At 39.6% G+C, this 27,691-nt stretch overlaps 1 protein-coding gene across 9 annotated transcripts in view; it reads right to left on the reverse strand.

Annotated features, from left to right (window-relative positions):
• The window catches only part of CLASP2 (cytoplasmic linker associated protein 2), a 188,135-nt gene extending 160,909 nt beyond the window's left edge, over nucleotides 1–27,226 (reverse strand). For all 9 annotated transcript variants that reach the window (XM_068982068.1, XM_068982065.1, XM_068982067.1 and 6 more), the window contains exons 1-6: nucleotides 27,032–27,226; nucleotides 16,317–16,395; nucleotides 8,562–8,665; nucleotides 6,775–6,866; nucleotides 5,497–5,572; nucleotides 3,871–3,968 (exon numbers count right to left, since the gene is read on the reverse strand). In XM_068982068.1, the coding sequence (XP_068838169.1) occupies nucleotides 3,871–3,968; nucleotides 5,497–5,572; nucleotides 6,775–6,866; nucleotides 8,562–8,665; nucleotides 16,317–16,395; nucleotides 27,032–27,226 (644 nt within the window). The remainder of the gene's footprint in view (nucleotides 1–3,870; nucleotides 3,969–5,496; nucleotides 5,573–6,774; nucleotides 6,867–8,561; nucleotides 8,666–16,316; nucleotides 16,396–27,031) is intronic.
• Between the last annotated feature and the right edge of the window lie 465 nt (nucleotides 27,227–27,691).

A 27,691-nucleotide genomic window follows, 5' to 3' on the forward strand; every position in this document is an offset into this window, starting at 1 on the left:
ATGGGATCACACAGACAGCACCACTTTTTAATTTTTCAATATTATATCATGCTATGATTTATTCTTCAATTTATGACTTAGAGATCTAGGTAGGTCTTTAACTGCCGAATGTTTTTCTCACATCAATGTTTCTGTCATAATTTCACTTCTAAAACTAGTTAAGCCTTAGCCCACATTCTGTCATCTTTTACTTGTAAACTGAGGATGAAGATACGGTTTGGTCTAGAATTTTTTTTTTTTTTCAATTGAAAACCTTCTAGAAATATATTATAACAGGATTTCTAAACCTTAAACTCATCTCATAGTCACACATCTGAAACCATTAAATTCAACAAATATTCATACATCTGAAAGTACTTCAGTCAAAAGACACCAAGTCCCTTCAGCCTACACAGCAGTTATCTTCCAGAGACTTGAACAGTAATTAAACAGGCTGCCCAGACAACATGTGGACAAGATGAGCCAAGGGAGGGAAAATTGGAACTGGAAGATAGGAGTTCAGAATGAAGACCACACAGGCCACAAAGCTCTTCGGGAAAAAGTCAGAACAAGATGTTAAGGAACATGAAATCAGCACTCACCTATTCAGTACCAAAATGGGAGGAGGAAACGAAGGGCTGCAAGCTCTGAGAGAAAGGATGGTTGGTAAGGAATTGAGGTGGGACAGATGAAACAGCAAGGAGTGAAGATACAGGCAGCTTTAATGGGAAGAGGAAATACTACCAAATATAACAGTAATAGGGAGAAAGATAGGAATAAATAATAAAAGGCTATTATAAAATAATATAGCTATTTAGAAAAACAACCTTATTCAAAATGGAGGCTACATAATCTGATGGAAGAGTAGAAAGAAGAAACTAGGATCTTTTAAGTAATTCAGGAAGAAAAAAAATTAGGCCACTTAACCAAAGGCGAACACAATAGAGGCTGGAATATCCAAAAGCACCTTAGAAGGCCAAAGGATAGAGGGGTATGTAAAGCTCTGGAAGGTTCTGATTCAGGGTAAGGATAGAGACCAATAAAGCATTAGGATGGAACTGGAAAAGAAACACTATCTCCATATATAAGTTTAAAAAAATCACAAATACAACATGAAAGAGAGAATTAGGCATCTCAGAACATAATCTCTTTTGTGTATCAGCCAATTACTGATAAAATATTCATGCCATACAATTCACCCCTTTAAAGTGTACAATTCAATGGCTTTTAATATAAAGCTAAAAGATGTACACAATCAATTTTAGAATGTCATTATACCAAAAAAACAACCCGATACTCATCAGCAGTCACTCTCCCGAATTTTCTGAGTACCATGCAACCATTAATCTAGCTTCCTTTCTATAGATCTGCCGTATCTAGCCATTTTATATGAATGGAATCATCTAATATGGCTGGCTTTTTTCACTGACAATGTTTTCAAGGCTCATTTATGTTATAATATGTATCCGTCATCCCTGTTCATGGCCAAGTAGCAGTTCATTGTACAAATATATTCTATTTGGTTTATCCATCAGCTTACTGGCATGTGGGGATGTGAGACATTTTGACTTTTTAGCTATTATGAATGTTCACAATGTTGTTATGAACATCTGTGCACAAGCTTTTGCATGGATATGTTTTCACATCTCTTCGGTATATCGCTGGGGGTAGAACTGCTGGATCATGTGGTAATTCTGTTTAACATTTTGAGGAACTACAGACTGTTTTCCGAAGTGGCTATATCATTTTACATTCCCACCAACAATGCCTTCTAATTGCCCGAAATCCTCAATAACACTTTTTATTGTCTATCTTCTAATTTTAGCCAACCTAGTAGTATCATGTATTTGTCTGATGGCTAATGATGCTGATTATCTTTTCACGTGCTCACTGGCCACTTGTGTGTCTTCTCTGACAAAATGCCTATTCAAATCCTTTTGCCTGTTTTAAAAATTGGGTCATCTGTCCTTTTACTGTGGAGCTCTAAGAATTCTTTATTATATATTCTTTATATACTTGGGACACAGGTTCTTTTATGAGATTATTATTTGTAAATATTTTTCCCATTATGTGGGTCTTTTTTCCAATTTCTTGATGATGTCCCCTGAAGCACAAATTTTTAATTTTGATGAAAAACAGCTTATTTTTTTCCTTTGGTTGCTTATCCTTTTGGCATGACATATAAGAAACCATTGCCTAGCATTCTCTATAAGTTTTATCATTTTACACTTAGTTCTGTGATACATTTTGAGTTAATTTGGGGATGTGGTATGAGGAAGAAGTTAAACTTTATTCTACTATATGTGGAAATCCCACTTTCACATCACTATTTATTGAAGAGAGCTATTTCAAATCCTAAAGGATGATGCTGCAAAAGTGCTGCACTCAATATGCCAGCAAATTTGGAAAACTCAGCAGTGGCCACAGGACTGGAAAAGGTCAGTTTTCATTCCAATCCCAAAGAAAGGCAATGCCAAAGAATGCTCAAAGTACTGCACAATTGCACTCATCTCACATGCTAGTAAAGTAATGCTCAAAATTCTCCAAGCTAGGCTTCAGCAGTATGTGAACCATGAAATTCCAGATGCTCAAGCTGGTTTTAGAAAAGGCAGAGGAACCAGAGATCAAATTGTCAACATCCGCTGGATCATGGAAAAAGCAAGAGAGTTCCAGAAAAACATCTACTTCTGCTTTATTGACTATGCCAAAGCCTTTGACTGTGTGGATCACAATAAACTGGAAAATTCTGAAAGAGATGGAATACCAGACCACTTGACCTGCCTCTTGAGAAACCTCTATGCAGGTCAGGAAGCAAAAGTTAGAACTGGACATGGAACAACAGACTGGTTCCAAATCGCAAAAGGAGTACATCAAAGCTGTATATTGTCACCCTGCTTATTTAACTTATAAGCAGAGTACCTCATGAGAAATGCTGGGCTGGTTGAAGCACAAGCTGGAATCAAGATTGCCAGGAGAAATATCAATAACCTCAGATATGCAGATGACACCACCCTTATGGCAGAAAGTGAAGAGGAACTAAAAAGCCTCTTGATGAAAGTGAAAGAGGAGAGTGAAAAAGTTGGCTTAAAGCTCAACATTCAGAAAACGAAGATCATGGCATCTGGTCCCATCACTTCATGGCAAATAGATGGGGAAACAGTGGAAACAGCGTCAGGCTTTATTTTGGGGGCTCCAAAATCACTGCAGATGGTGATTGCAGCCATGAAAGTAAAAGATACTTATTCCTTGGAAGGAAAGTTATGACCTACCTAGACAGCATATTCAAAAGCAGAGACATTACTTTGCCAACAAAGTCTGTCTAGTCAAGGCTATGGTTTTCCCAGTGGTCATGTATGGATGTGAGAGTCGGACTGTAAAGAAAGCTGAGTGCCAAAAATTGATGCTTTTGAACTGTGGTGTTGGAGAAGACTCTTGAGAGTCCCTTGAACTGCAAGGAGATCCAACCAGTCCATCCTAAAGAAAATCAGTCCTGAATATTCATTGGAAGGACTGATGCTGAAGCTGAAACTCCAAGCTTTGGCCAGCGAAGAGCTGACTCATTTGAAAAGACCCTTATGCTGGGAAAGATTGAAAGCAGGAGGAGAAGGGGACAACAGAGGATGAGATGGTTGGATGGCATCACCGAGTCAATGGACGTGAGTTTGAGCAAGCTCCAGGAGTTGGTGATGGACAGGGAGGCTTGGCGTGCTGCAGTGAGGGTCGCAAAGACTTGGACATGACTAAGCGACTGAACTGAACTGAACTGACCTATGTATCCTTTTATATATTTTGAATATGATGACAGTCCAGAAAATTAAACCTATTTTAAATAAGCACATGAAATTAAAACCTTTAAAGCCAGTGACAAAAAAAATATTTAGTAATACTTACCTAGCAGGGGGAATTCCTCTCTTATAAAGGTCCACTCTCACTTTCTCTCCCACATGTCTATAAATCTCCACCATAGCCAATATTGCAGCATCTCTAACCTGCCAAATAATTCAGAGCTTAAAAAAAAAATACGAGATACAATAAAATACTTTACCTCAAGATAACATTACATTCATGGACCAACTTGAAGCTCCAAGTCGGTTTGAATGCCTTTAAACCCCTGGGAGATTACATTAGGTCATTAATAAAAACCAAGACGACCTACCTAGAAACGTCTAGAGAAAGCCTGTAAAAGTTTCACAGAAATCTAAGAAGCATCTAAATAAATGCAACTTTTAGAAAAACTTCTATTTGTAATAAGACTGTGTAAAGAACTGATAATATAAATCATTATCACAGTTAACATATTTTCCTGGAATAAACTGCCTTTTAGAAATGTGGCCTGAACTCAAACAGATAATTGTACACCAGTGTTCACAGCATTATTCACAATAGCCAAAAAGGGGAAACAACCCAAATATCTATCCATGGATGAAAAGATAAACAAGATGTGGTATGTATTATTCAGCCTTAAAAAGCAAAAGAAGGAAATTCTGACACACACTACAACATGGATGAACCGTGAAGACATTATGCTAAGTGAAATATGCCAGATACAAAAGGATAAATATCATACGGTTCCACATGATGGCTGGTCAAATTCATATGGAGAGAAAGTAAAACATGGCTGCCAGGAGCTGAAGGACTGGGGAATGAGGGGTCACTGTGTGACAGCTGGGAAGATGGAAAAGCTCTGAAGATGGCTGGTGGTGATGGCTGCACAACAATGTCAGTGTATTTACTGCCAGTGAACTAACTCTACACTTAAGAATGGCTGAAATGGTAAATTTCATGTTTTGACTATTTTACCACAATGAAAAGAAACAATAAATGCGGCCTAAACACAGGAATGTGGAAGGCAGCTTTCAGTTCCTCTGCACAGTTCACTGCAGAAGGGGAAATAAAGAGACAGCAGAACTCTCTACAAACCTCTCTAGGAAGAGTAAGGGCCTAAAAGCAGGGAAACCTAGCTCAGGGTCATTCCAAATGCCCAAGCTGTGCTAAAAGAGTTACAGTCAAGATTCAACTCCACCACAAGGGACAAGTTCCAGAGCACATTCCTGTACTATGTCTAAAGTATCTGTGGCTCAGGGCATGAAATCTCCAGCAAGTGATATACCACTGGCACAAGCAGGGTTATGACTGCTACAAAAATTACTGTTATGCAGGAATGAAAAGGAAGCTGACAATCTGTCCTCATAATTAGCTCACAGGAGGACTACAGAAGGGTGTCCAGGGTCTTTGTTACTCAATCTTTCCAACCTAAGAATTATCCTTTAAGTCCCATCTACCCTTAATACAAGCCAAGCAGCTAACAAACTTAAGTGACACTGTGAATAAAATGTGTTCTTAAAAACTAAAATGTGGTGGAGTTTGAAAACACAGAAAATGAAGTGGAATCTTGATTTTACCACCCCCTTCACCCTCTCTCTTCTTTTTTAAACATGGAATAAGAGCCCTAGAAAACAAGAGGTGGCAAAAAAAACTGACTGTAAATTTAGTGCTTGAATATAAATAAAATTTTACCTGACTGTTGGAATCTCCAAACAGGATACACAAATGTGGTACCAACTTGCTGAGGACTAGTGGCTGAGCCCCAAAACTAAATACAATTTGAAAAAAAAAAAAGTAAAGAGAATTTGGTTTTAATTAAACAGTAAACAAAATACTGTTATACTTTCTTCTTGTCTTTCTCAATAAGACAAATATGGTGGAGAGCATGAGCATACATCATTAAAACATGGAAGGTATGAGACACAAGCAAAAACTAATTCTAAACAATGTGAGATACGTAAAGTTGAACAATCATGACCGACAATGAAAACTGTCAACACATGATCCAACGGAGCAAAATGTTCAACCAATGGCACTCTTAAACCTAGCAACCTATCAATCACTCAGAAAATTTGAACTTTTGTATTAAAATACTGACTCTTTTTTTAGACTCTGGGTCTCACACAAATTTGCATTCCACTAAAATAAGTAAATTAAAAGATTTTTATTTATGCTTACTAATATTTTGATGAGGTCATGGGTTGAAAGCAAACGACAAGGGAGCCAAAAACCACAAAAGCTGTGCAGACTGAATGCACTTACAAGCTCTAGATGGCAGAAAGGACCATAGAGGAGTGAGAGAAAATAAAACAAAGGTATAGTTAGAGAAAGGAAGAGCACTACAGGAAAAACTGAAAGCTCCTACATGCTACCTATCGTGCTGACAGAACTTGAAAAAACTAATCCAGAAAGAGAGCAAATGCTTAATTTACAGTTTCTTCAGACTGGAGCTCTGTGGCATCTGTGCTGTCAGATCTCTGCATACTGTCGACAGCTTCACTGTCTGATCACCTGGGGGGAGTCTTATTCAGTCTAAGATTTTGGTAACCACTTGCACTGCTCTAGAAAGCCCAGGGCCAACTGGCAAAAGGGGGCTGGGGAAATTGGCTACAACAGCTAAAACACCACAGAGTTAAAGAAAACTCCAAACTGGGTCTAGAACAGAAGTAGATTCTAAGTTCTACCAGCATATTTGTTATATGACCATCTATTTCAGGTGGCAAATAACATACTAAAGAGAAAAAGAGAAACTTATCAGTGACTAATAATTTTTAATTAACAACATGAGAGAGAACTTACCAAAAAATTAGCAGATAAAGCTATCAAATAAGATAAAAATTCTGGTGCCAGAGATCAATTATCAACTATTTAAAATCTGTTATTTCTAAAGCTTTCCTTGAGCTTTGTGAAATCGATACATTGTTTTTTCTTGAAAAATGAAAAACATATTCCAATAATCATAAAACTTACATGTTTAATGTTTCAATAAGACACAGACACACGCCTTCTCGAGATCGAAAATTCTTGTGCTTAAAACCAGAGGCCAACTGTTCCCAAATGTACTATTTGAAAGAAAAGTAAACATGTATAACAAAAAATTAAATTACTCACGTTATAATCTTTTCTCTGTTCTCGACCTTACTACCAGCCTTCCTGATAGCTGAACCTTCCCATGGACTGTTCACTGCTCTACAAGCTTTTCTAAGCCAAATGTGCACTGACGCTGCTCTCACCCATTTTTAAGATCTTAATCACATTTTTAATTTTGATTTTGTATCTTTCACTTTAGATGTCTATTATTCTTGGAAAAACTGTGTCTAATACCTAAAAACCTTAGAACTCCCAAGGACACATAAATTCCTCTAAGCTTTAGAAACCTTCAGTAACAATGCTATCATTATAAGCCTCAGAGTACTGTCAGCATTTAAAAGGTCCAATGTTGCCTAGCAACTAGTACAGACTGTCACAAGGAACAGGCTTTTTCAACATTTTGTAATTCAGGCTATTTTCCTTTTAACACTGGATCCAAATACAGAAACACATTTGGGCAAATCATTCTATTGCTACCCACCCAGTAATCTTTTTTTTTTTTTTTTTTGAAAAAACATAGATAAACCTATACAAACAATCTAAAACAATTACATGGGTTTGTTACAAGAAGGAATTGAGCTTTGTTTTTCCAAACATATAGCCAACTGTCCCAATCAGTCTTTTCCCCACATTTAAGAAACACCACCCTTACCGTTTACCAATGTGTACACAGACACATACACACAAACTTTCACACACACATGCATACAAATGCCTCTTTCTGGACTCTCTCCTCCCTGGACTCTGTATTCAATTGCTCCTAATATTATTTCTCTCTGCCATTTCTGGAGAGTAACTTACAAGCTTACAAAACAAAAGTCTTAAATGTGAATAACCTGACCTATTAACACCATGTCAGAACACTTCTCTATCCTTACGTTTATGTCCAAAGACACAAGGATGCCCTGTAGAGCACTCATAACAATAGCATGTCAAAAACAAGTTAAAATTCGAATTGCTAAGCAAGCGTCAAAGGATACTCACCAAGTTATAAATAAGGACTTATATACATATTTATACCTTTATATTCTAGGGTATAAAAAAAGAGGAAGTCTACTTTTACAACTCAATTCTCCAGATTTTTGTAATAAAATATACATAATACAATTCTTATACTGAATTTTAAATAACACAATATCATTGTATATTTTGTAAACTGATTTTTTTCCCACTAAAAGTGAGCTACTCTTTAAATATTTGTTTACATGTCACTTTATTCTTTACTCCTCTTTCAAAATACATCCATTAGACCAATTTTTTACTAGCAACCACTTTTTACAATAAAAATTTTCTCCCTGTCTCAGTAAGGGTTTCAGAAACTCATATAACCCTCATTGAACACCAATATAATTTGCAGGTAGTGAAAACCAGAAAATCCTAACAAATAATATAATCAGTACACTGTCATATCACTGAACTCTATAAGTTAGCTTTTTGAAAAAGCATTAAAGAGTAGAAAATAAGAAAAATAAAACCAAAAAATCAAGCAGTTAAATACTGACAACTTTTTTTAAATTTCAATTTCTTTAAAGCATTACAATAATTCACTGTTTAAAATTCTAAGTTTCACATCCCTGGGGCTTTACTGACTTGCTGTGATTACCACCTATCTTTACTGTTCGTTAATCATCAATTAGCAAAATCTGAACTTTAAAATGTAGGCTTACCATAGGTGGCGCTACTTGATCCATTAACTTCAGTATCAGAGTCTGAGCTTCATCTCGAACCTTGTCTTTGGCATCTCCCATTCTGTCTACTAAAGCTACAATAACTAGAGAAATGAAGAGAGAAAAGAATAAATATTTACAATTCATCTCCATTTATAAACTGTACTTTACAAAATTACAGACATCAATTATTTACATAATGAAAAGTTATGAAGCAAACTGTTTCAAGTTCTCTATCCATGACTCCAATCAAAAATAACTGAGAAGCAAAGTTTTGTAAGAATACATATGGTATGATATCCACTTAATAATGTTCAAAAAACAGGCAAAACTTACTATTATTCTGTCTAGAGATTCATATAGATGCTTGAGCAACACAGAGCAGCAAGGGAATGATTATTCCAAGGTCATGACAACAGTCACCTCTGGTGAATAGTGGGAGGTGTCAACAGGAAAGCACTTATAAGGACCTGGTAGAGTTCTAGTTTTTTGACCTAGGCATAGGCAGGTGTTGGTTTTACAATTATTCCTTAAATTTACATGCTTGATATGTATTCTTCTATATGTACAATGTATTACTCAAATGACAAAAACAAAGCCTGGTCCATGAGACTGAGGTCCTTCTCTACTATATCCAAACCTCTGGCACTATTTCATGAAACACGGCTGGAAAGGCAGGTTAGAGTCCATTCCTGGAGAGTTTTCATGGAACAGGCTTCCATAACTATAAATCAACAAAGCACCGTGAAGAAATCATACCTATTGGGGGTGGGGAAGGAGCAAATGGGAGGGTGGCTAGAACTGAAGTTATGGGTTGTAGTCAGCCCATAGGGTAAAAACACCTCATAGTCAAAATTATCTTTTTGTAATCCCTTAAGCACTATCACTTAGGGTGGTGATATCAGGTGTGTGACCAAAGTACTTAATCTTTTTGTCTTTATCTCCTCAACCCGTAAATGTCTAGAGCAGTACTCACCTCAGATTACTGAGATAAATGTAAACTACTCAGAAAGTGAGGGACACTGGGTAAACATCAAAGGGGTCGCCTACTGCTCCCATCAGCCTACAGGTTCAAACGCATAGATATTAGCTTCTTTTCTCTTTACTTTAATCTTACAGCTACAGCCTTCCTTCCTCTGAGGGGATAGAGGCTGAGGCCTAATTACTCTAGTTGTTTACAGACATACAATTAAATGTGCAGCTAATGTGATGCCAACATAGTCTACAACGTAACACTGTCTACCGTGTAACAATCAGAATTGATAAAATGATGATTAACAGCATTTAAGGGAAGAAGAAACACATCCTTTTTGGAAGAAAATGAAAAGCCAACCATGCAAAGTGGAATGATCATCCAAAAATTTAAGCTTAATCAAAGAAATGATTATTTAAGAAAACAAAATCTTTGCCATGAAAAAAATCATAAGCCTAATCATGAGGCAACTGAAGTATCTGTCAGTTGAAACAATATAAATCCTTCTCATCTTTTTTAAAATTTTTTTTAACTTATTTACTCATTTGGCTGTGCTGGGTCTTAGTTGTGGCATGCAGGATCTTTAGTTACTGCATGTAGCATCTAGTTCCCTGACCAGGGGTCAAACCTGGGTCCCCTGTATCTGGAGGGCAGAGTCCTAGCCAGTGGGCCAATCCTTCTCATCTTGCTTAGACATATATTGTTAACACTAGAGAAGTTCTCCCACATCTACAGAACTGGCTATTGTGGGACTCTGGTTCTGACAGCTTCAGACAGACAGAGACAAAACATTCAACAAATGTTAGATATTATTATGTACTATAGCAAGGAGAGATAAGAAAGCCTTCCTCAGCAATCAATGTAAAGAAATAAAGGAAAACAATAGAATGGGAAAGACTAGAGATCTCTTCAAGAAAACTAGAGATATCAAGGGAATATTTCAAGTAAAGATGGGCTCAATAAAGGACAGAAATGGTACGGACCTAACAGAAGTAGAAGATATTAAGAAGAGGTGGCAAGAATACACAGAAGAACTGTACAAAAAGATCTTCACGGCCCAGATAATCACGATTGTGTGATCACTCACCTAGAGCCAGACATCCTGGAATGGGAAGTCAAGTGGACCTTAGAAAGCATCACTATGAACAAAGCTAGTGGAGGTGATGGAATTCCAGTTGAGCTATTTCAAATCCTAAAAGATGACGCTGTGAAAGTGCTACACTCAATATGCCAGCAAATTTGAAAAGCTCAGCAGAGGCCACAGGACTGGAAAAGGTCAGTTTTCATTCCAATCCCAAAGAAAGGCAATGCCAAAGAATGCTCAAACTACCTCACAACTGCACTCATCTCACACGCTAGAAAGTAATGCTCAAAATTCTCCAAGCCAGACTTCAGCAATATGTGAACTTCCAGATGTTCAAGCTGGTTTTAGAAAAGACAGAGGAACCAGAGATCAAATTGCCAACATCTGTTGAATCATCGAAAAAGCAAGAAAGTTCCAGAAAAACATCTATTTCTGCTTTACTGACTATGCCAAAATCTTTGACTGGGTGGATCACAATAAACTGTGGAAAATTCTGAGAGACATGGGAATACCAGACCACCTGACCTTACTCTTGAGAAACCTCTATGCAGGTCAGGAAGCAACAGTTAGAACTGGACATGGAACAACAGACTTGTTCCAAATTGCAAAAGGAGTACGTCAAGGCTGTATATTGTCACCCTGCTTATTTAACTTCTATGCAGAGTACATCATGAGAAACGCTGGGCTGGAAGAAGCACAAGCTGGAATCAAGATTGCCAGGAGAAATATCAATAACCTCAGATATGCAGATGACACCATCCTTAATGCAGCAAGTGAAGAACTAAAGAGCCTCTTGATGAAAGCGAAAGAGGAGAGTGAAAAAGTTGGCTTAAAACTCAACATTCAGAAAACGAAGATCATGGCAGCTGATCCCAAATAGATAGGGAAACAGTGGAAACAGTGTCAGACTTTATTTTGGAGGCTCCAAAGTCACTGCAGATGGTGACTGCAGCCATGAAATTAAAAGACGCTTAGTCCTTGGAAGGAAAGTTATGACCAACCTAGACAGCACATTAAAAAGCAGAGACATTACTTTGGCAACAAAGTCTGTCTAGTCAAGGCTATGGTTTTTCCAGTAGTCATGTATGGATGTGAGAGTTGGACTATAAAGAAAGCTGAGCACAGAAGAATTGATGCTTTTGAATTGTGGTGTTGGAGAAGACTCTTCAGAGTACCCTGGACTGCAAAGAGATCCAACCAGTCCATCCTAAAGGAGATCAATCCTGGGTGTTCACTGGAAGGACTGATGTTGAAGCTGAAACTCCAATACTTTGGCCACCTGATGTGAAGAGCTGACTCATTTGAAAAGACCCTGATGCTGGGAAAGATTGAAGGCAGGAGGAGAAGGGGACAACTGAGGATGAGATGGTTGGATGGCATCACTGACTCAATGGACATGGGTTTGGGTGGACTCCAGGAGTTGGTGATGGACTGGGAGGTCTGGTGTGCTGTAGTTCATAGGGTTGCAAAGACACGGACACGACTTGAGTGATTGAACTGAACTGAAGCACTGAATTATTTCATTTAATCCTCATAACAACCCTATGAAATAGAGTAGGTCCACTGGATGAAGAAGGTCCGGAGGCATTTTAAATACCTGGATCAAGGTCACACAAGTAGCAAGTAGTAAAAACCAGGATTTAAGTAATCTTTTAGGCCACGGTCATAATTAATTCCATTTATTTGTACCTGAGGTGGTGTGTGTGTGTGTGTCTGTGTTTATGTGTATTAACAATCACATAACAATAATGGGAAAATAAAAATAGACACTTCATCCCAGAGCGGTTGAGTTTAACTCCAAAAAGAAAATACAGGGACTTTCCTGGTGGTCCAGTGGTTAAAACTACTTGCTTCCACTCCAGAGTTCTACCCTTGGTGGGAGATCTGAGATCTCCTAAACTGCAGTCAAAAAAACAATTCGACCCAAACAGGAGCTCACTTCAGTTTAAAAACTAAAATTTATAAAATATAAACAACAAAATCAAAAAACTTCACACTACATAAACTTCAGACTTACAACTATTAACAAAACTTCATAAATTTTTTGCACTAGAATCCCTTTTTAATATATATACTCTTGGAGTCAAATAGAACAAGATTTATCTCTAGCTCTATTGGTTGTTTAATTACATAAGACAGTAAACTTCTGTTAGTTCAAAGACTTTCTCCTCTGTAAAATAAGGGGGTCCAGGTCTATACCTCACACGGCGAGTGAGAGAATAAGTAGCACTGGTAAGAAGCACCTGTGCCAAGACCACAACAAGCGTTCAGAAGTGTCAGCACTCTTCCTTACAGATCTGTATACAATGACCACCACATTATTTATTATTCAACATATGCAATCAATAATCACTGGGAATCCAAAACAGAGCTTTTCACTCTGTAAACTCTCAAAAAGAACTTGTTAAACAAATAAATACATCTATCATAGACTGGAATTTGGACAGGGAAACACGGAAGGAGTTAGTATATTTTATCAATGAGTATAAACATGGAAGCATAGCTGTTAGTATATTTTATTCTCTCGGCATTGTATAAGATGCAAACCATTTACAAGAGGCAAAGCTGAGGACCATGTACCCTGACTGCTCTAATACTTTCTACAATATCATTTTGGATTAAAACTTATCTGTTTCAGATTTGTAAATATCTTTAAACATCTTTACTGGGTTTTGTTTTCATAAAGTTCCCTGGCAGTCCAGTAGTTAGGACTCCCTGCTTTCACTGCCAAAGGGCCAGGTTCAATCCCTGGTTGGGGAACTCAGATCCTGCAACCAGCATGGCCAAGGGCGGGAGTGGCAGGTAGGGGACAGACAAAAAAATAACCAAGGTTGGTGATCAGTGTTAACTTAAATTGTGTTTTGGGGAGGTTTGAACATTTAATTTTTCCATAAAACATCTAGTCACAAAAGAAAATGTAAATATACTAATGAATTACATTAATAGAGTGCATACTCTTTTTGGTACTAAAATTGACATAGATCCCAATTTTCCTAAAACTTCACTATTAATATAAAAAGATTTAAAATATCTGTAACAATAGTTAACCTAAGTGTACCAAAAGAAAAACAGTATCATTCATATCAAGTTACATACACCTAAGATTACCTAATCAAAAAAAGACCTCCAGCACATAACTTAATTCAATTTCCTTTCAAGGAAAGGCTTCTAAGATGGTTTGGCTAAGATTTAAAACAGGGCAAAACAAAAAGTATTGGTTGCTTAGTCATGTTCGACGTGGAATTCTCCAGGCAAGAATAGTGGATTGAGTAGTCATTCTCTTCTCGAGGGGCTCTTCCCAACCCAGGGATCGAACCCGGGTCTCCTGCATTGCAGGCAGGTTATTTAAATCAACTCTGGGATACTTAGTTTAGTACTATATCTCTTTAATAGCACAAAGATACACTGCAGCCTATCGTGTAGAGGTAATTTGTCACACAAATTAGAAATAATTATTTGAGGATAATCTTTCATTTATGTAAAGCAGAGAAGCCCAGTAAATGGATAAAAAGTGGGCATTCAATAAATGGTAGCAAAACTGTGATGAAATATTCCTATTATATCATACTGACTCGCAAGTAATAACAAGCTCAAGTTTCACTAAGAACAATAATGAACACTTAGGGTTTAAAGTGAAAACGACACTGAGTAAATGCACAGGGGTAACCAAATAAGAGATTAACAGATAAAAAGCTACACACATAAGACAATGTAGATATGTGGGAAATACATACAAAAAACACTAGCCAACAAAAACAACTTAATGTAATTAATTAATTTTTAAGGGTATAGAATCATGAAGTAAAGAAAAATTCAGTACTGGGTGAGATTAATCTGAAAAACTCCCAGATAGTGAAATCAGAAGTAAATCATTAAAAGAGAAAGGAAGGACCCTGGAGAAGAGAAGATTTGAAAAAGAAATAACAGCATAGCAGAGGCATAAGCAAGTTAAGCCAGAACTAACAAGAGTGAGCAAGTTTTTTATTAACAAAAGTGGAGAGTATTTGCTGACAATCACAGATAAATAAGGCTGCTGAGGTGGAGAAGAGTCACACTGGCTGAGAAGACTGAAACTCCAAGGAGAGCAAAATCAGAAGTAAGTTCTGAAAACAGGATAGTCCTGGCAGGCAGCAAACGAGGGTTCTGGTCCTAATACTTCCACAGTGCCTAAATTCAAGCAGTCAGTACATACATCAAACTCCACCTGATTATGTGTGAGAAATAAGTGAGATATGCAATACCTAGAATTACTCTGAAGTCTGAAATATTGTCTGCAACAACTGATAGGGCAGGGGTCACAAATTCAGATGCCTACAGTCAAGGAGGTACCAGAAACACCAAAAATGAACCAGATCCGAGAACTCCAGTATTCCAACCTGTGTATTATAACCAAAATTCCAGTTATGAGGAGACAAGAAGAGATGGGAGGAACTTAAGGACTAGAAAGCTCATGACCAAGACAAAGAGGAAGCTACCACACAGCCTCTGCCGATATTCATATGTGGGAATGGAAAGAAGATCAGGGTTGCCGCACTGGCCAATTTTTCAAGACAAGCTGCAAATATGAATTTTTATGTAAAATTTCCTAAATGTTAATTCAAAATACTGTAAGATAATACATAAGCAAGTAACACATGTTAACATCTATCACAGGATTTTAACCAGGAAACTGACAGTTTCAAAAATCTTTTCAGAAGCTATTCATACAAAGATTGAACTGGAACCAGGTATTGATTAAAAAGGAAATGATACAGATAGGGACAGTTACTAAGATACTTCCATTGAAAGGAGAGGCAGTAAAAATAAAGGCCTAAGTTGGCAAAATTGAGTGGTATACTGAACATGAAGCTGACAAAAGATAATTTGAAAATAAGGGTGATGATACACTGTGAGGCATTAACTGAATCCATAAAAGAAATCACAAACATGTGAGGTTACCCTTAAATACATTTCTATATAATAGGACCAAATCCACTCACTGAAGCACTCCAAAAGGCACACAAAGGTCACTTGGGTTGAAAAGGTAAGTCAAAGCCCAGTCTGCCATCTAACTACTATACACAAATGTGATACCAGCACAGCATTCTGGACTGCAAACACACCAGAAGTGCCATTCAGAGTATGGCCAGCAGCCCAGGATCAGTCTACAAACATCTTGTGGGCAAGACAGTGAGTTTTTCTAAAACAAGGTTTGGAAACAATGTGACCAAAGTAAATTTTACATTTGTTGACTCTCACAATAAAAATTGAGCCTTGTATTTTTTTAACATTTCGTTTCACTATAATTTATTCGTACTCTATTTTATAAAATACTGGTCTGCAATAGACTAGCAATGAAAAAACTGGTCCTTCACCACAGATAAGGCTGAAAAGTGGTGCTGCAAATAATTTTGTAAATTACTAATATGTTACAAAAAAGTAAAAGATACAGTAAAAATAATTGAAATATGAAGTAAAAATCTATTAGATGTATATTCGGTAATTTTTTTGCTTTTGTTTTTGTCTTAAAGGAAACATATTTATTTAAATGGGCTTAAAATCTTTTATATCTCAGCAAATTAAAAATGCTTAGTAGTGGATCTCTGAATTGTATACAATTACATTTGTGCATTTACAGAGAACTAATACTGTTAAACAAAAACTATGAAAAAGTCAGTAGGTCAAACACTAAAATAATCTATAAATAAAATTAACTTACCCATTGCTACATAGGACTTAAATCGTGTTGATAATCTGTCCACAAAGGCACTTAAAATTTCCAATCCCATTAATGACACCTACAGATAGAAAGAAATTTTAATGAATACAAATTACAGATGCATATTATAATAACAGTATGTAACTGTGACATAAAGTTCTTCACCTATTACCAAGTTAAAACAAAAGACACTGAAATATTCAGGGTGAACAGTCATGAGCTTCAGTTCAGTTCAGTTGCTCAGTCGTGTCCGACTCTTTGCGACCCCATGAATCGCAGCATGCCAGGCCTCCCTGTCCATCACCATCTCCCGCAGTTCACTCAGACTCGCGCTCATCGAGTCCGTGATGCCATCTAGCCATCTCATCCTCTGTCGTCCCCTTCTCCTCCTGCCCCCAATCCCTCCCAGCATCAGAGTCTTTTCCAATGAGTCAACTCTTTGCATGAGGTGGCCAAAGTACTGGAGTTTCAGCTTTAGCATCAGTCCTTCCAAAGAAATCCCACGGCTGATCTCCTTCAGAATAGACTGGTTGATCTCCTTCAGAATAGACTGGTTGGATCTCCTTGCAGTCCAAGGGACTCTCAAGTCCTCTCCAACACCACAGTTCAAACGCATCAATTCTTCGGCGCTCAGCCTTCTTCACAGACCAACTCTCGCATCCATACATGACCACTGGAAAAACCAGAGCCTTGACTAGACGGACCTTTGTTGGCAAAGTAATGTCTCTGCTTTTGAATATGCTATCTAGGTTGGTCATAACTTTTCTTCCAAGGAGTAAGTGTCTTTTAATTTCATGGCTGCAGTCACCATCTGCAGTGATTTTGGAGCCCCAAAAAATAAAGTCTGACACTGTTTCCACTGTTTCTCCATCTATTTCCCATGGAGTGATGGGACCGGATACCATGATCTTCGTTTTCTGAATGTTGAGCTTTAAGCCAACTTTTTCACTCTCCTCTTTCACTTTTATCAAGAGGCTTTTTAGTTCCTCTTCACTTTCTGCTATAAGGGTGGTGTCATCTGCATATCTGAGGTTATTGATATTTCTCCCGACAATCTTGATTCCAGCTTGTGTTTCTTCCAGTCCAGGGCACGCTATTCTTAAATGGCCAATAACAATAATAATATGCAAATGAAGGAAGATAGTGATATAGCCTATTTGGCAAAATATTAATAACTGATGAATTAGCTAAAGGGTACACAGGAGTTCACAGACTATACCTGCAACTTTCCTGTAATGTTGAAATGTTTCTTAAATGAAACATTTAAGCAAAAACAGCACATTTAATTACAGAGGAATTCCAGCTTCTGTCTAGGATGAAGAAACTGGAAAAAATTATCACTCCCACTGTAAACAAGAAAAAGCCAAATAATCTACAAAACCGTAACTATTCTTGAATCCATTCAGAAAGCTATGGTTGTAGAATCATCATCTAGCTTGAAATCTTAAGGAAAGACAGATGCCAAGGGGAGATGAGACGTAAGCAGTAGGTCACATGTGGAAGAGGACAGAAGTAAGATGAAGCCACAGTGCAAGTGGGTGAAAAGAATTTGGGTATATTCAACCCCTTGCTAATACCTGAGTCTGGGTTGCATGGAAATACAGAAACCTGTTACCGCAGACACAAGAGGAGTTCACGCCTGCTTGCAGGCTTTCTCCACAAACCGCCACTAGACACAGTGAAGACAGAGAGCAGGGTGGGAGACCAGAGAAAGCCCTTGGCAGCTACAGGTCTTGGTAGAAAGGAGTAGCTACCTCTGCAAGCAAATCACAAACCTTCTCCAGCTCCTTGTCCTATAAGAAACAAAAATTTGAAGCTACAGATGGAAAGAGAAACACTGTTATCCTCCTGACAGAGGTAAACACTAACAACTACTAAGTAAAGAGAAAAGGGTGGGGGGCGGGGAGCCTTCTACTTCACGGGTAGGAGGAGAAAACCATGCTGGGCTCTCATGATTAAAGCTTCCCATTGAGGAGGGACAGGGTTTCTGAAAGAGCTTTACCTTAAGGGTCAGGGACAGAGGGTTCCTAAGACTGAAGCTGGGCCAGGAAAACAGAATAGCCCCACTACTCATAAACGAGGCAGCAAGACAGGAAGAAGCAACTGCAGTTTACCACTGGGGAAAGGAGAAAACCCCTCTCTGCAGTACAAGAAAAAAGAGAAAGCCTAAAGTGTATGGCTAGATGATTTACAAGCTGGAATCAAGATTGCAAGAAGTATCAACAGCCTCAGATATGCAGATGATACCACTCTAATGGCAAAAAATGAAGAGCTAAAAGAGCCTCTTGACGAGGGTGATAGACAAGAGTGAAAAGTCTGTCTTCAAACTCAACATTCAAAACACTAGGATCATGGCATCTAGTCTCATCATTTCATGGCAAATAGAAGAGGAAAAAGTGGAAGCAGTGACAGATTTTATTTTCTTGGGCTCCAAAAATCACTGCAGATAGTGACTATAGCCATAAAATTAAAAGATGCTTGCTCCTTGTAAGAAAAGCTATGACAAACCTAGACAGCATATTAAAAACCAGAGACACCACTTTGCCGACAAAGGTCCGTATAATCAAAGCTATGGTTTTTCCAGTGGTCATGTATGGATATGAGAGTTAGACCATAAAGAAGGCTCAGTGCTGAGGAATTGATGCTTTCAAATTGTGGTGCTGGAGGAGACTCTGGAGAGTTCCTTGGACTGCAATGAGATCCAACCAGGCAATCCTAAAGGAAATCAACCCTGAGTATCCACTGGAACAACAGATGCTGAAGCTGAAGCTCTAGTACTTTGGCCACCTGATGTGAAGAGTCAACTCACTGGAAAAAACCCCGATGCTGGGAAAGACTGAAGGCAGCAGAGGATGAGATGGTTAGATAGCATCACTGACTGAATGTACATGAATGTAAATGAACTCTGGGAGATAGTGGAGGACAGAGGAGCCTGGCATGCTGCCGTCTATGGGGTCACAAAGAGTCAAACACGGCTTAGCGACTGAACAACAACAACAAAGTTGGGGGGTGGGTGCAGAAACAGTGAGGACTCAGCAATTCCACTCCTAGGTATATACCCAAAGGAATTAAAGCAGGACATAGATGCTTGCATGCCAATGTTATTATACACCATTCATTACAGCCCAAAGGCAGAAAAGCCCAAATGGCCATCAGATTGGTAAATAAACCAAATGCAGTATATGCACGCAATCAAATACAGTTTGGCCATAAACAGTAATGACTGATGGGCTTCATGGTGACTCAGACCGTAAAGAATCTGCCTGCAATGCGGGAGGCGAGGGTTGGGAAGATCCCCTGGAGGGCATGGCAACCCACTGCAGTATTCCTGCCTGGAGAATCCCTAGGGACAGGGGAGCCTGGCGAGCTACAGTCCATGGAGCTGCAAAGAGTCGGACCTGACTGAGCGACTAAGCACACAGCACGGTAATGACTGACACAAGCTGCAACATGGACGAGCCTTGAAAACACTCTGATGAGTGCAAAAGCCAGACACAAATGGTTACATGTTGTGTGATTCAACTTCTCAGAAATGTCCAGAACAAACAAATCCAAACAGAGAGAAAGTAGATTAGTAGTGCTTAGGGCTAGTGGATGTAGGGGGTAGGGAGGTAACAGCTAAATGGTACAGGGGTTTTTTTTGACGTAATGAAAATGCTCCAAAATCGACTGTGCTAATGGTCATGCATACCTGCAAATACACTAAAAAACAATGAGGTGTGCACCTGAAATGAGCGAACCGTATAACATGTGAATCACATCAATAAAGCTATTAAAAACTTAACTGGAAGTACAGACACACTCATACACAAAATTTAATAGATGATGGAAACAGTATCTGAAATCAGCAGGAAAAACACACACTCTTAGTAAAATCTCACTTAGGAATCGATCCTGAAGATACACCAGCAAAATTATGAGAAGACACAAAAAGATTAATGCAAGAGACTGGAAACTACCCAAACATTCATCAGTATGAGACAGATTCAAAAAATTATGGTCCATCCACACTACTGACTACTATGACACTTTAAAAATAAAATTGAAGGCTACCCTACTTTTGCTTTGCAATGAACTCCAAGATACATTAAGTGAAAAAAGCAAGTTGGAGAGACACATATTTAATATATATTTAAAAACGGGACTACTGGTCCAGGGTGGAAGGGAGGCTCAACAGCAAGGGAATATATGTATACTTATAGCTGATTCACGCTATTATACAGTAGAAAGTAATACAATGTTGTAAAGCAATTTTCCTGCAATTAAAAAAACTTAATTAAAAGAAATTTTTAAAGGAGGGCTACAAATATTAAGGGATATAGTTATGAATGTTTAAAAAATAACAACAATGGAAAGATAATCAGAAAAAAAATTTTATGGCTGGGAATAGTGTATATAAGTCACAGACAAAGAAACCAGACTACTTTGAATATACCTTCTTTGCAGCAATAACTAATTTCATTGAAAATGAAATAAAATAAGTAAACATAATGCTGGTGTTAGTCACTCAGTCGTGTCCAACTCTTTGAGACCCCATGAACTCTACAGCCCACCCAGGTTCCTCTGTCCATGGAATTCTCCAGCCAAGAATACTGGACTGGGTTGCCACTGCTTTCTCTAGGGATCTTCCCAACCCAGGGATCAACCCTAGGTCTCCCACACTGCAGGCAGATTCTTAACCATCTGAGCCACCAGGAAAGCCCAAGTAAACTGAAATGTATACTCAATTAACAGCATAACCACACAGAAGACTATTCCAAGTGACTTTAAAATAAAGCAATCTGACTGTCCCTCTCTAGTGGGATACACCTTAAAGACAAAAATAAAACTCTGCAAAAGAGAAACAGTCAATGTTATTTAGAATTTCTGTTGATAAAAGGAGATATAGATGGAAGATATATAAAAACAGTAAAAACTGCAGTCTTGAATCTGAATATAAGTATGAACTCAAAAAATACTATTCTTTAAAAAAATCTAGAAACAAAGATCAAATGAGTAACAATAAGTTCCATTAGCACCTATGTTGTAGTTTCCACATTCCATTTCCCACAAAAAGGAATTAAGTAGCTGATTGCAGGGCAGGAGCAGCAATATGATCTCATGATACTGGAGAGCAAAGACTACCAAAGGTTCTTAGGGTCATCTGATAGCACAGTTTGGATATTAGTAAGAATAATGACTGGGAACTTCCCTGAAGATTCAGTGGTTAAGACTCCAGCCTTCCACTGTAGGGGGCAGGGTTCAATCCCTGGTTAAGGAACTTGAAATGTATTAGACATATTTAAATGCAAGACTTCGTATGATAACAAAAACTATCTGGCCAACACTGGAGCATGCTAGTTATTTTTACCTCATTATTTTGACAATTAGTAAATAAAGAAATTATACAAACTATACAAAAGGAATGAAACAAGGTTCAGAATTTAGAGTTCCAGAATATCACAATCACTGACAGTAATACCACTTGCAAAGTCTGAACCACCAGCAACCACATACCAGTAGTGGTGTGAATTGGCAGTGGTAACATTTACAGCAATATGTACTGGGGCAGCCATCTGACTAGCATTATGCCTTCCTGGGTAATCAGGTTGGCACATTTATACATGGAAACATTTTATCTCATTGTAACTATATGTAATTTTCCTTTATAGTACAGTGAGAACATACTGGGGATTTTTTAAAGTGATGAGTATTGAGTAGTTTCTATAAACTTTATTTCAGGATTGTAAGGGGGAGCATTAAAAGAGGGTGCTGGCAGCTCCCCTGGCAGTCTAGTGGTTAAGACACCATACTGTCATTGCAGGAGGCATGCTTCTGATCCCTGGTCAGGGAACTAAGATCCCACTTGTGACATGGCACAACCAAAAAATAAAAAAAAAATTTTTTAAAAAGAGGGGGCCCTAAATTGGGTTCATAATCACTACCCTACAAAACTCTCATGCACACATACAAGGTGACAATGCAAAAGAACAATGTGAATAGTAAAAAGGCAAAAACCTGGATGTTCTTCCTATGCAGCAGGTAAGCGAAAAAGACAAGATCCATATATCCAGACAGACTTCAAACAAAAAAAATAGTATACTGTCAGAAATTGATGGTTTATAAGATATACAATCAAGGTTTTGCTAACACTGGAAGGTGGCATCATCCTTCAAATGGTAGAAGAGCTGTGATTTTGTATTACAAGAAAAGACTTGAAATCCTAGCATGTTACTAGCCCAGCACTACACAGTTATAATATAAATGCTGTTTACTGTCTTTTCCATTTTGAGAGTCAACTTATTATTACATTTACAGATAGACAAAATTAAAAAGTTACAGATGACAAATGATAGGAAATTGAAGAGGTTTACCAAAATACAGAAAAGGAAAGGAAAATTCTAATGTCCCTTGGTTCAAATACTATATCAATTTACCAGTCTAGGACCTAAGCCAAAATACTTACATCTTTTCTACACAATGAGCAAACAGTATTGGCTTTCTAAGGCCACCTTAAAGATTAAATGAAATAATGGAAATAAAGCACCTGAGACAATGCCTGGTACTCACTAAGGGCTCTTTAAATGGTGGTTATCATATTTAACTGCATTTTACAAGGAACATTTTTATTGCTATAACACCATTTTTACATTTGGTTTTTCCAGTGGTCATGTATGGATGTGAGTGTTGGACTGTGAAGAAAGCTGAGTGCCAAAGAATTGATGCTTTTGAACTGTGGTGTTGGAGAAGACTCTTGAGAGTCCCTTGGACTGCAAGGAGATCCAACCAGTCCATTCTGAAGGAGATCAGCCCTGGGTGTTCTTTGGAAGGACTGATGCTAAAGCTCAAACTCCAATACTTTGGCCACCTCAAGAGTTGACTCATTGGAAGACTCTGATGCTGGGAGGGATTGGGGGCAGGAGGAGAAGGGGACGACAGAGGATGAGATGGCTGGATGGCATCACTGGCTGGATGGCATCACCAACTCGATGGACATGAGTTTGGGTGAACTCTGGGAGGCCTGGCGTGCTGCAATTCATGGGGTTGCAGAAAGTCGGACGCGACTGAACTGAACTGAACTGAAAATCACAGGACTTACCAAAATCAAATGCCAGAGCATATATATCTTATATAATGTACATACCTATCCACACATTTTTAAACCTTCAATTAATGATTTCTCCACTCAGCTGAAGATCCCAACTGCCCGTTTAACATCTCAACTTGGATGTCAAACAACCTTCTCAAACCTGACTTTTTACTTCCTTCACCTGACTTGTTTTCTCAGTCTTCCCCATTTCAGTAAACACTACCCTCTATCAGTGCTTAAGCAATGCAGTGACCCCCAATTCCTCTCTCTCAACCCTCATACTCAATGCTGTTGGCTCTGCCACTAAATCACCCTCCAACCTCTCGCTTCTCAAGTACTGCCACTGTTACCAGACCAGTCTGAGCCACCAACTCTCCGATTCTTTTGCTGCTTTAACTGTCCACTCCTCACAAGGATGGCAACCCACTCCAGTACTCTTGCCTAGAAAATTCCATGGACTGAGAAGCCTGGTAGGCCCCGTGGGTTCACAAAGAGTCGGACACAACTGAGCGACTTCCCTCACTTCACTCACCTCACAAAGCAGCCAACCCTCTACGTAAAAACCCTCCAATGATTTAGAATAAAATCCTATACAGCTCTTTCTACCGGCCCCTTTGAGCACCTCAGCTCACTTGGAAACTCTAGCCACACTGGCCTACCTCCTGTTCCTCAGCAGAGCTAAGTCCTCTGCATCTGTGGCTTCCTCTGCCCAAAGGCATTCTTCACTCCTGGACTTCTTTCCTAAATGTACTCAAATTTCATCTCACTTCCTTTACTTTCCAAACAGTCTCATCTTCGCCTCATTCTTTTACATCAGTTGATTCATAAGCACTTATTACATGGAACTCATCTGTATACCCATCTGCCTTCCTCTTTCTTACAGGATCTCCATGACGGCAGCAGTCTCACTCCCCTGCTTTAAATCACTCCGTCAGTGAGGTCTTCAGTGACAATTTAAAATCCACACATCTGCATCCTACCCAATACTTTTATTCCCTTCACTGCTTTTCTCCAAAGCATTTATCATCATCTAACACAGAAGAGACTCCAGTTATTTACCTTGTTTATTCCTCTGCCCCCATGAGAATCCAAGTACACAAAGGCAAGGACTTCTGTTGTTTTTTCACTCTTGTATCCCAGGGCCAAGAAGAATATGTATACATCATAGATCTTCATGTAATAATGTTAGTTGCTCCGTCGTGTCCGACTCTTTGTGATCCCATGAACTATATATATAGCCCACCATGCTCCTCTGTCCATGGGTCTTCAGGCAAGAATAATGGAATGGGTTGCCATCCCCTTCTGTATCTCAAGTGCCCAGAAGAGTGTCTGCACATTGTAGGTCCTTAATTAACGCCCAAATGAAGCTGAGTGAATAAGCCTTTCTAGTCTTGTTCATAGGTGGGTTCTCAATATCTGGAATACTTAGTATTAAGTATACGCACTCAAATTCACTGAAGCAATGACTGTTAATTAAAGACACACACCAAAAAAAAAAAAAAATACACTCAAATTGTGAAGTACTAACAATTCCAAAGAAAAACTTTATTTTGTTCAGCATAGTTTGAATTTAAGTACACTTCTATTTGTGTGTATATTCAAAAAACTGATACACTTTTTTCAAAAGATTTCAATAGTCATTGTACCGTCAGTAAAAAATGATGACTTAGCTTGGTAATTCAGTATATAAATTTCAAATAAACTAACTAGAATGCTTTCTCCCGAACAATGTCAGAAAAGGTCTTATATTATAGCATTCACTAGAAAGGAGAGAAATAATGATTCAGGCAGGAGAGATCCAAGTTGATGAATTCATGTCTTGAGAAGACAAGAGGGCATGGACACACATGCCTTCAATACCCACGTGGAGGAATTGGTAGAAGTGAGAAAGCCCACTTCTGTAACAGAAAAGGCAGAGTGACAGGGGCACGAAAGGAAGTCTGCAGGTGAGGTTATGGGAGTTCTCTCCCGATTTCTAAAACTCTCTCAGGCTACCATGTCTACCGAGGAGCATGGAGAAAATGTACAGTAAAGAGATAAGAACATGAGTCAGGTCCCTGATGGATCTAACTCTGAAGGACCAGTTAAAGGAAAAACAAAGCAATGAGTAGAAGTTCTGGGCAGAGACATCAAAGAAGAAGCAGGATACCGTGGAATCACAGAAGCCAAGAATATGTTTCAAGAGATGGGACAGCTCAACTGTCACTCACTGATGGCACCTCTGAGAAGTGCCAATTCAACCACAGGCAGCATAGGGGTGACACAAGGGCTTTCAGGTGGCAATGGAAGTAAGCATTACCAAAGAGCCAACTTTGTACAACAGTCTCGGCTACAACACAAAATCAACTATCTTAAGTGCCTATGCCCTTCCTACAGTGCAAGTAAATTTAGGTCTCGTCTTCCAAAGAAATAAGACTAATCCTCCAAACAGTAACGGTGTATCCTTAAACATTAACTTTTCCCAAAGTTTTCAAAAATAATACAGAAGCAGTATATACTGGAACACTGAGGTGGTTAATTCCCAACCTGTTTATTATCGTTGTAAAAAGTCAAACCCTTCCAAAACTCTTAAGTTTCATCATTAAATCTGCATAATAATTTTAGAGTTTCCCTTTCTTCTCTATGATGATAATGCTTTCAAACTACAGCCTATTCGCTGTTTTAAGTATCTGTTACTAAGAAGAATCACTTCAACCACACGATGCTTGGACCAGCATTTTAAAGCAACACTGCCACCAGAAGACTAGAAACCAAAGTTACTGCTAAAAACCACAGTACAGGCTGATTACAGAAAATTTACCTGGTCTCCCAACGTGGCTGCATTACAACCTGCCTACTACCGGCTCTTCTGAAACACTCATTCCTTCTTGTACCTCATTTTTTTTTTTTTTTTTTTTTTTTTGCCAGTATCAGCTAACCTGCCTCGGCACGGTTTCAAATCCGAGTCAGTCCTTAACCACGGCAAAACAAAATGACACAGAGCGTTCAATTGCTTTCCGTCGACTATAAACAAAAAGCAAATAAATAATGCCATGAAGTCAGCCTCTTTTCACTAGATTTAACGGTAAACTTAATCAGGCACCTTATTACACTCTAGAAGATGCTTTAGACACGAAAAGCACGACCTTTCAGAAACAGAAAAAATTATACAAGAAAAAAGAAACCAGGCGATTAAGTAGGATAAAAATGCTAATTCAAAAGGATTAACTTGACATCTCTTTTGAACTTAAAATCTGAATCTTCCTGTCCTACGTCTCGCCCTGGGTAGTGATACACAGGTACGTACGAATGTATAATAAAGGGTCTGCTACACGTTTACGCATGTAAATGATCACTAATTTTTAAAAACAGGTGTTGAAACATAATGCCTTAGTGCCAAGGAACTCTACACGGTGTCACAGAATCGCTGAATTTGCCACTGCTCACAACCGTGGAAAAACTTGGTCTTGGTAGGAAGGTGGGCTCCCGCTAGCTTTCGGAGAGGCAGGCTCGCCGCTGGTGGCCAAGTCTGGGGACCCAGGGTCCGCCGGGCGGTCCAGAGGTGCCCGGGGCCGCCCGGGGGCCCACCCGGCCGCCAGAGCGCGTCCGGGATTAAAGGGCCGGCGGGGGAGGGCGTGCCCCGCCAGGCCGCGCAGCCGCCGCTTACCCGGTAGTTGCTAGAGCCCACCCAGCCGGTGAGAGCGTCGACCGTCTTGCTCAGACGGGCCAGGTCCTCCTCCAGATCCGGGATGGCGCCGGGCGCGCCGAGGTAGAGCAGCAGCTCCTGTCCGACCTGCAGGCGGCCGCCGACGTCCTTCTGCTGCACCTGGGCGCTGAAGTACTCCATGCTGCGGGGCTCCATGGCCGCGGCCGCCCGCCCGCCCGCCCGCCCGCTCGTGAGGGGCCAACTTTCGCCGAGCGCCGCCCAGCCGCCAGAGCGGGGCCCCGCGCGAACGGGCGGGACGCGCTCGGTCCGGCCGAGGCGCGGCTCGCGGGGCGCGGCGGGCGGCGGGAGCAGCGCCAGGCACCCAGCGGCCCCCCAAACTAGTCAAACTCGGCGCCCCCCGCGCCCCAACCCGCTTCAGAGGCCGCGGCCGCCGGCGACGTCAGCGCGCGCGTGACGTCAGCGCGACGCCGGCGAGCGAGCGCCCGCCCGCCTGCCCGCTGGTCCGCACACAAGGTTCGCGGAGGCGGCGGCCGCAGCGGGAGCCGGTGGGGGTCGTGGAGCCTCTGGGGAGGTTGCGGTCGGTCTGGGTTGGCATCCCCAGGAAGCCGACGCTTCTCTGCCAGCCGCCACCTCAGCACTCAGCCGTCGCCTTGTAAAATC

The sequence above is a fragment of the Capricornis sumatraensis genome, chromosome 10, assembly GCF_032405125.1.
Source record: "Capricornis sumatraensis isolate serow.1 chromosome 10, serow.2, whole genome shotgun sequence".
In the NCBI taxonomy this organism is placed as follows: domain Eukaryota; kingdom Metazoa; phylum Chordata; class Mammalia; order Artiodactyla; family Bovidae; genus Capricornis; species Capricornis sumatraensis.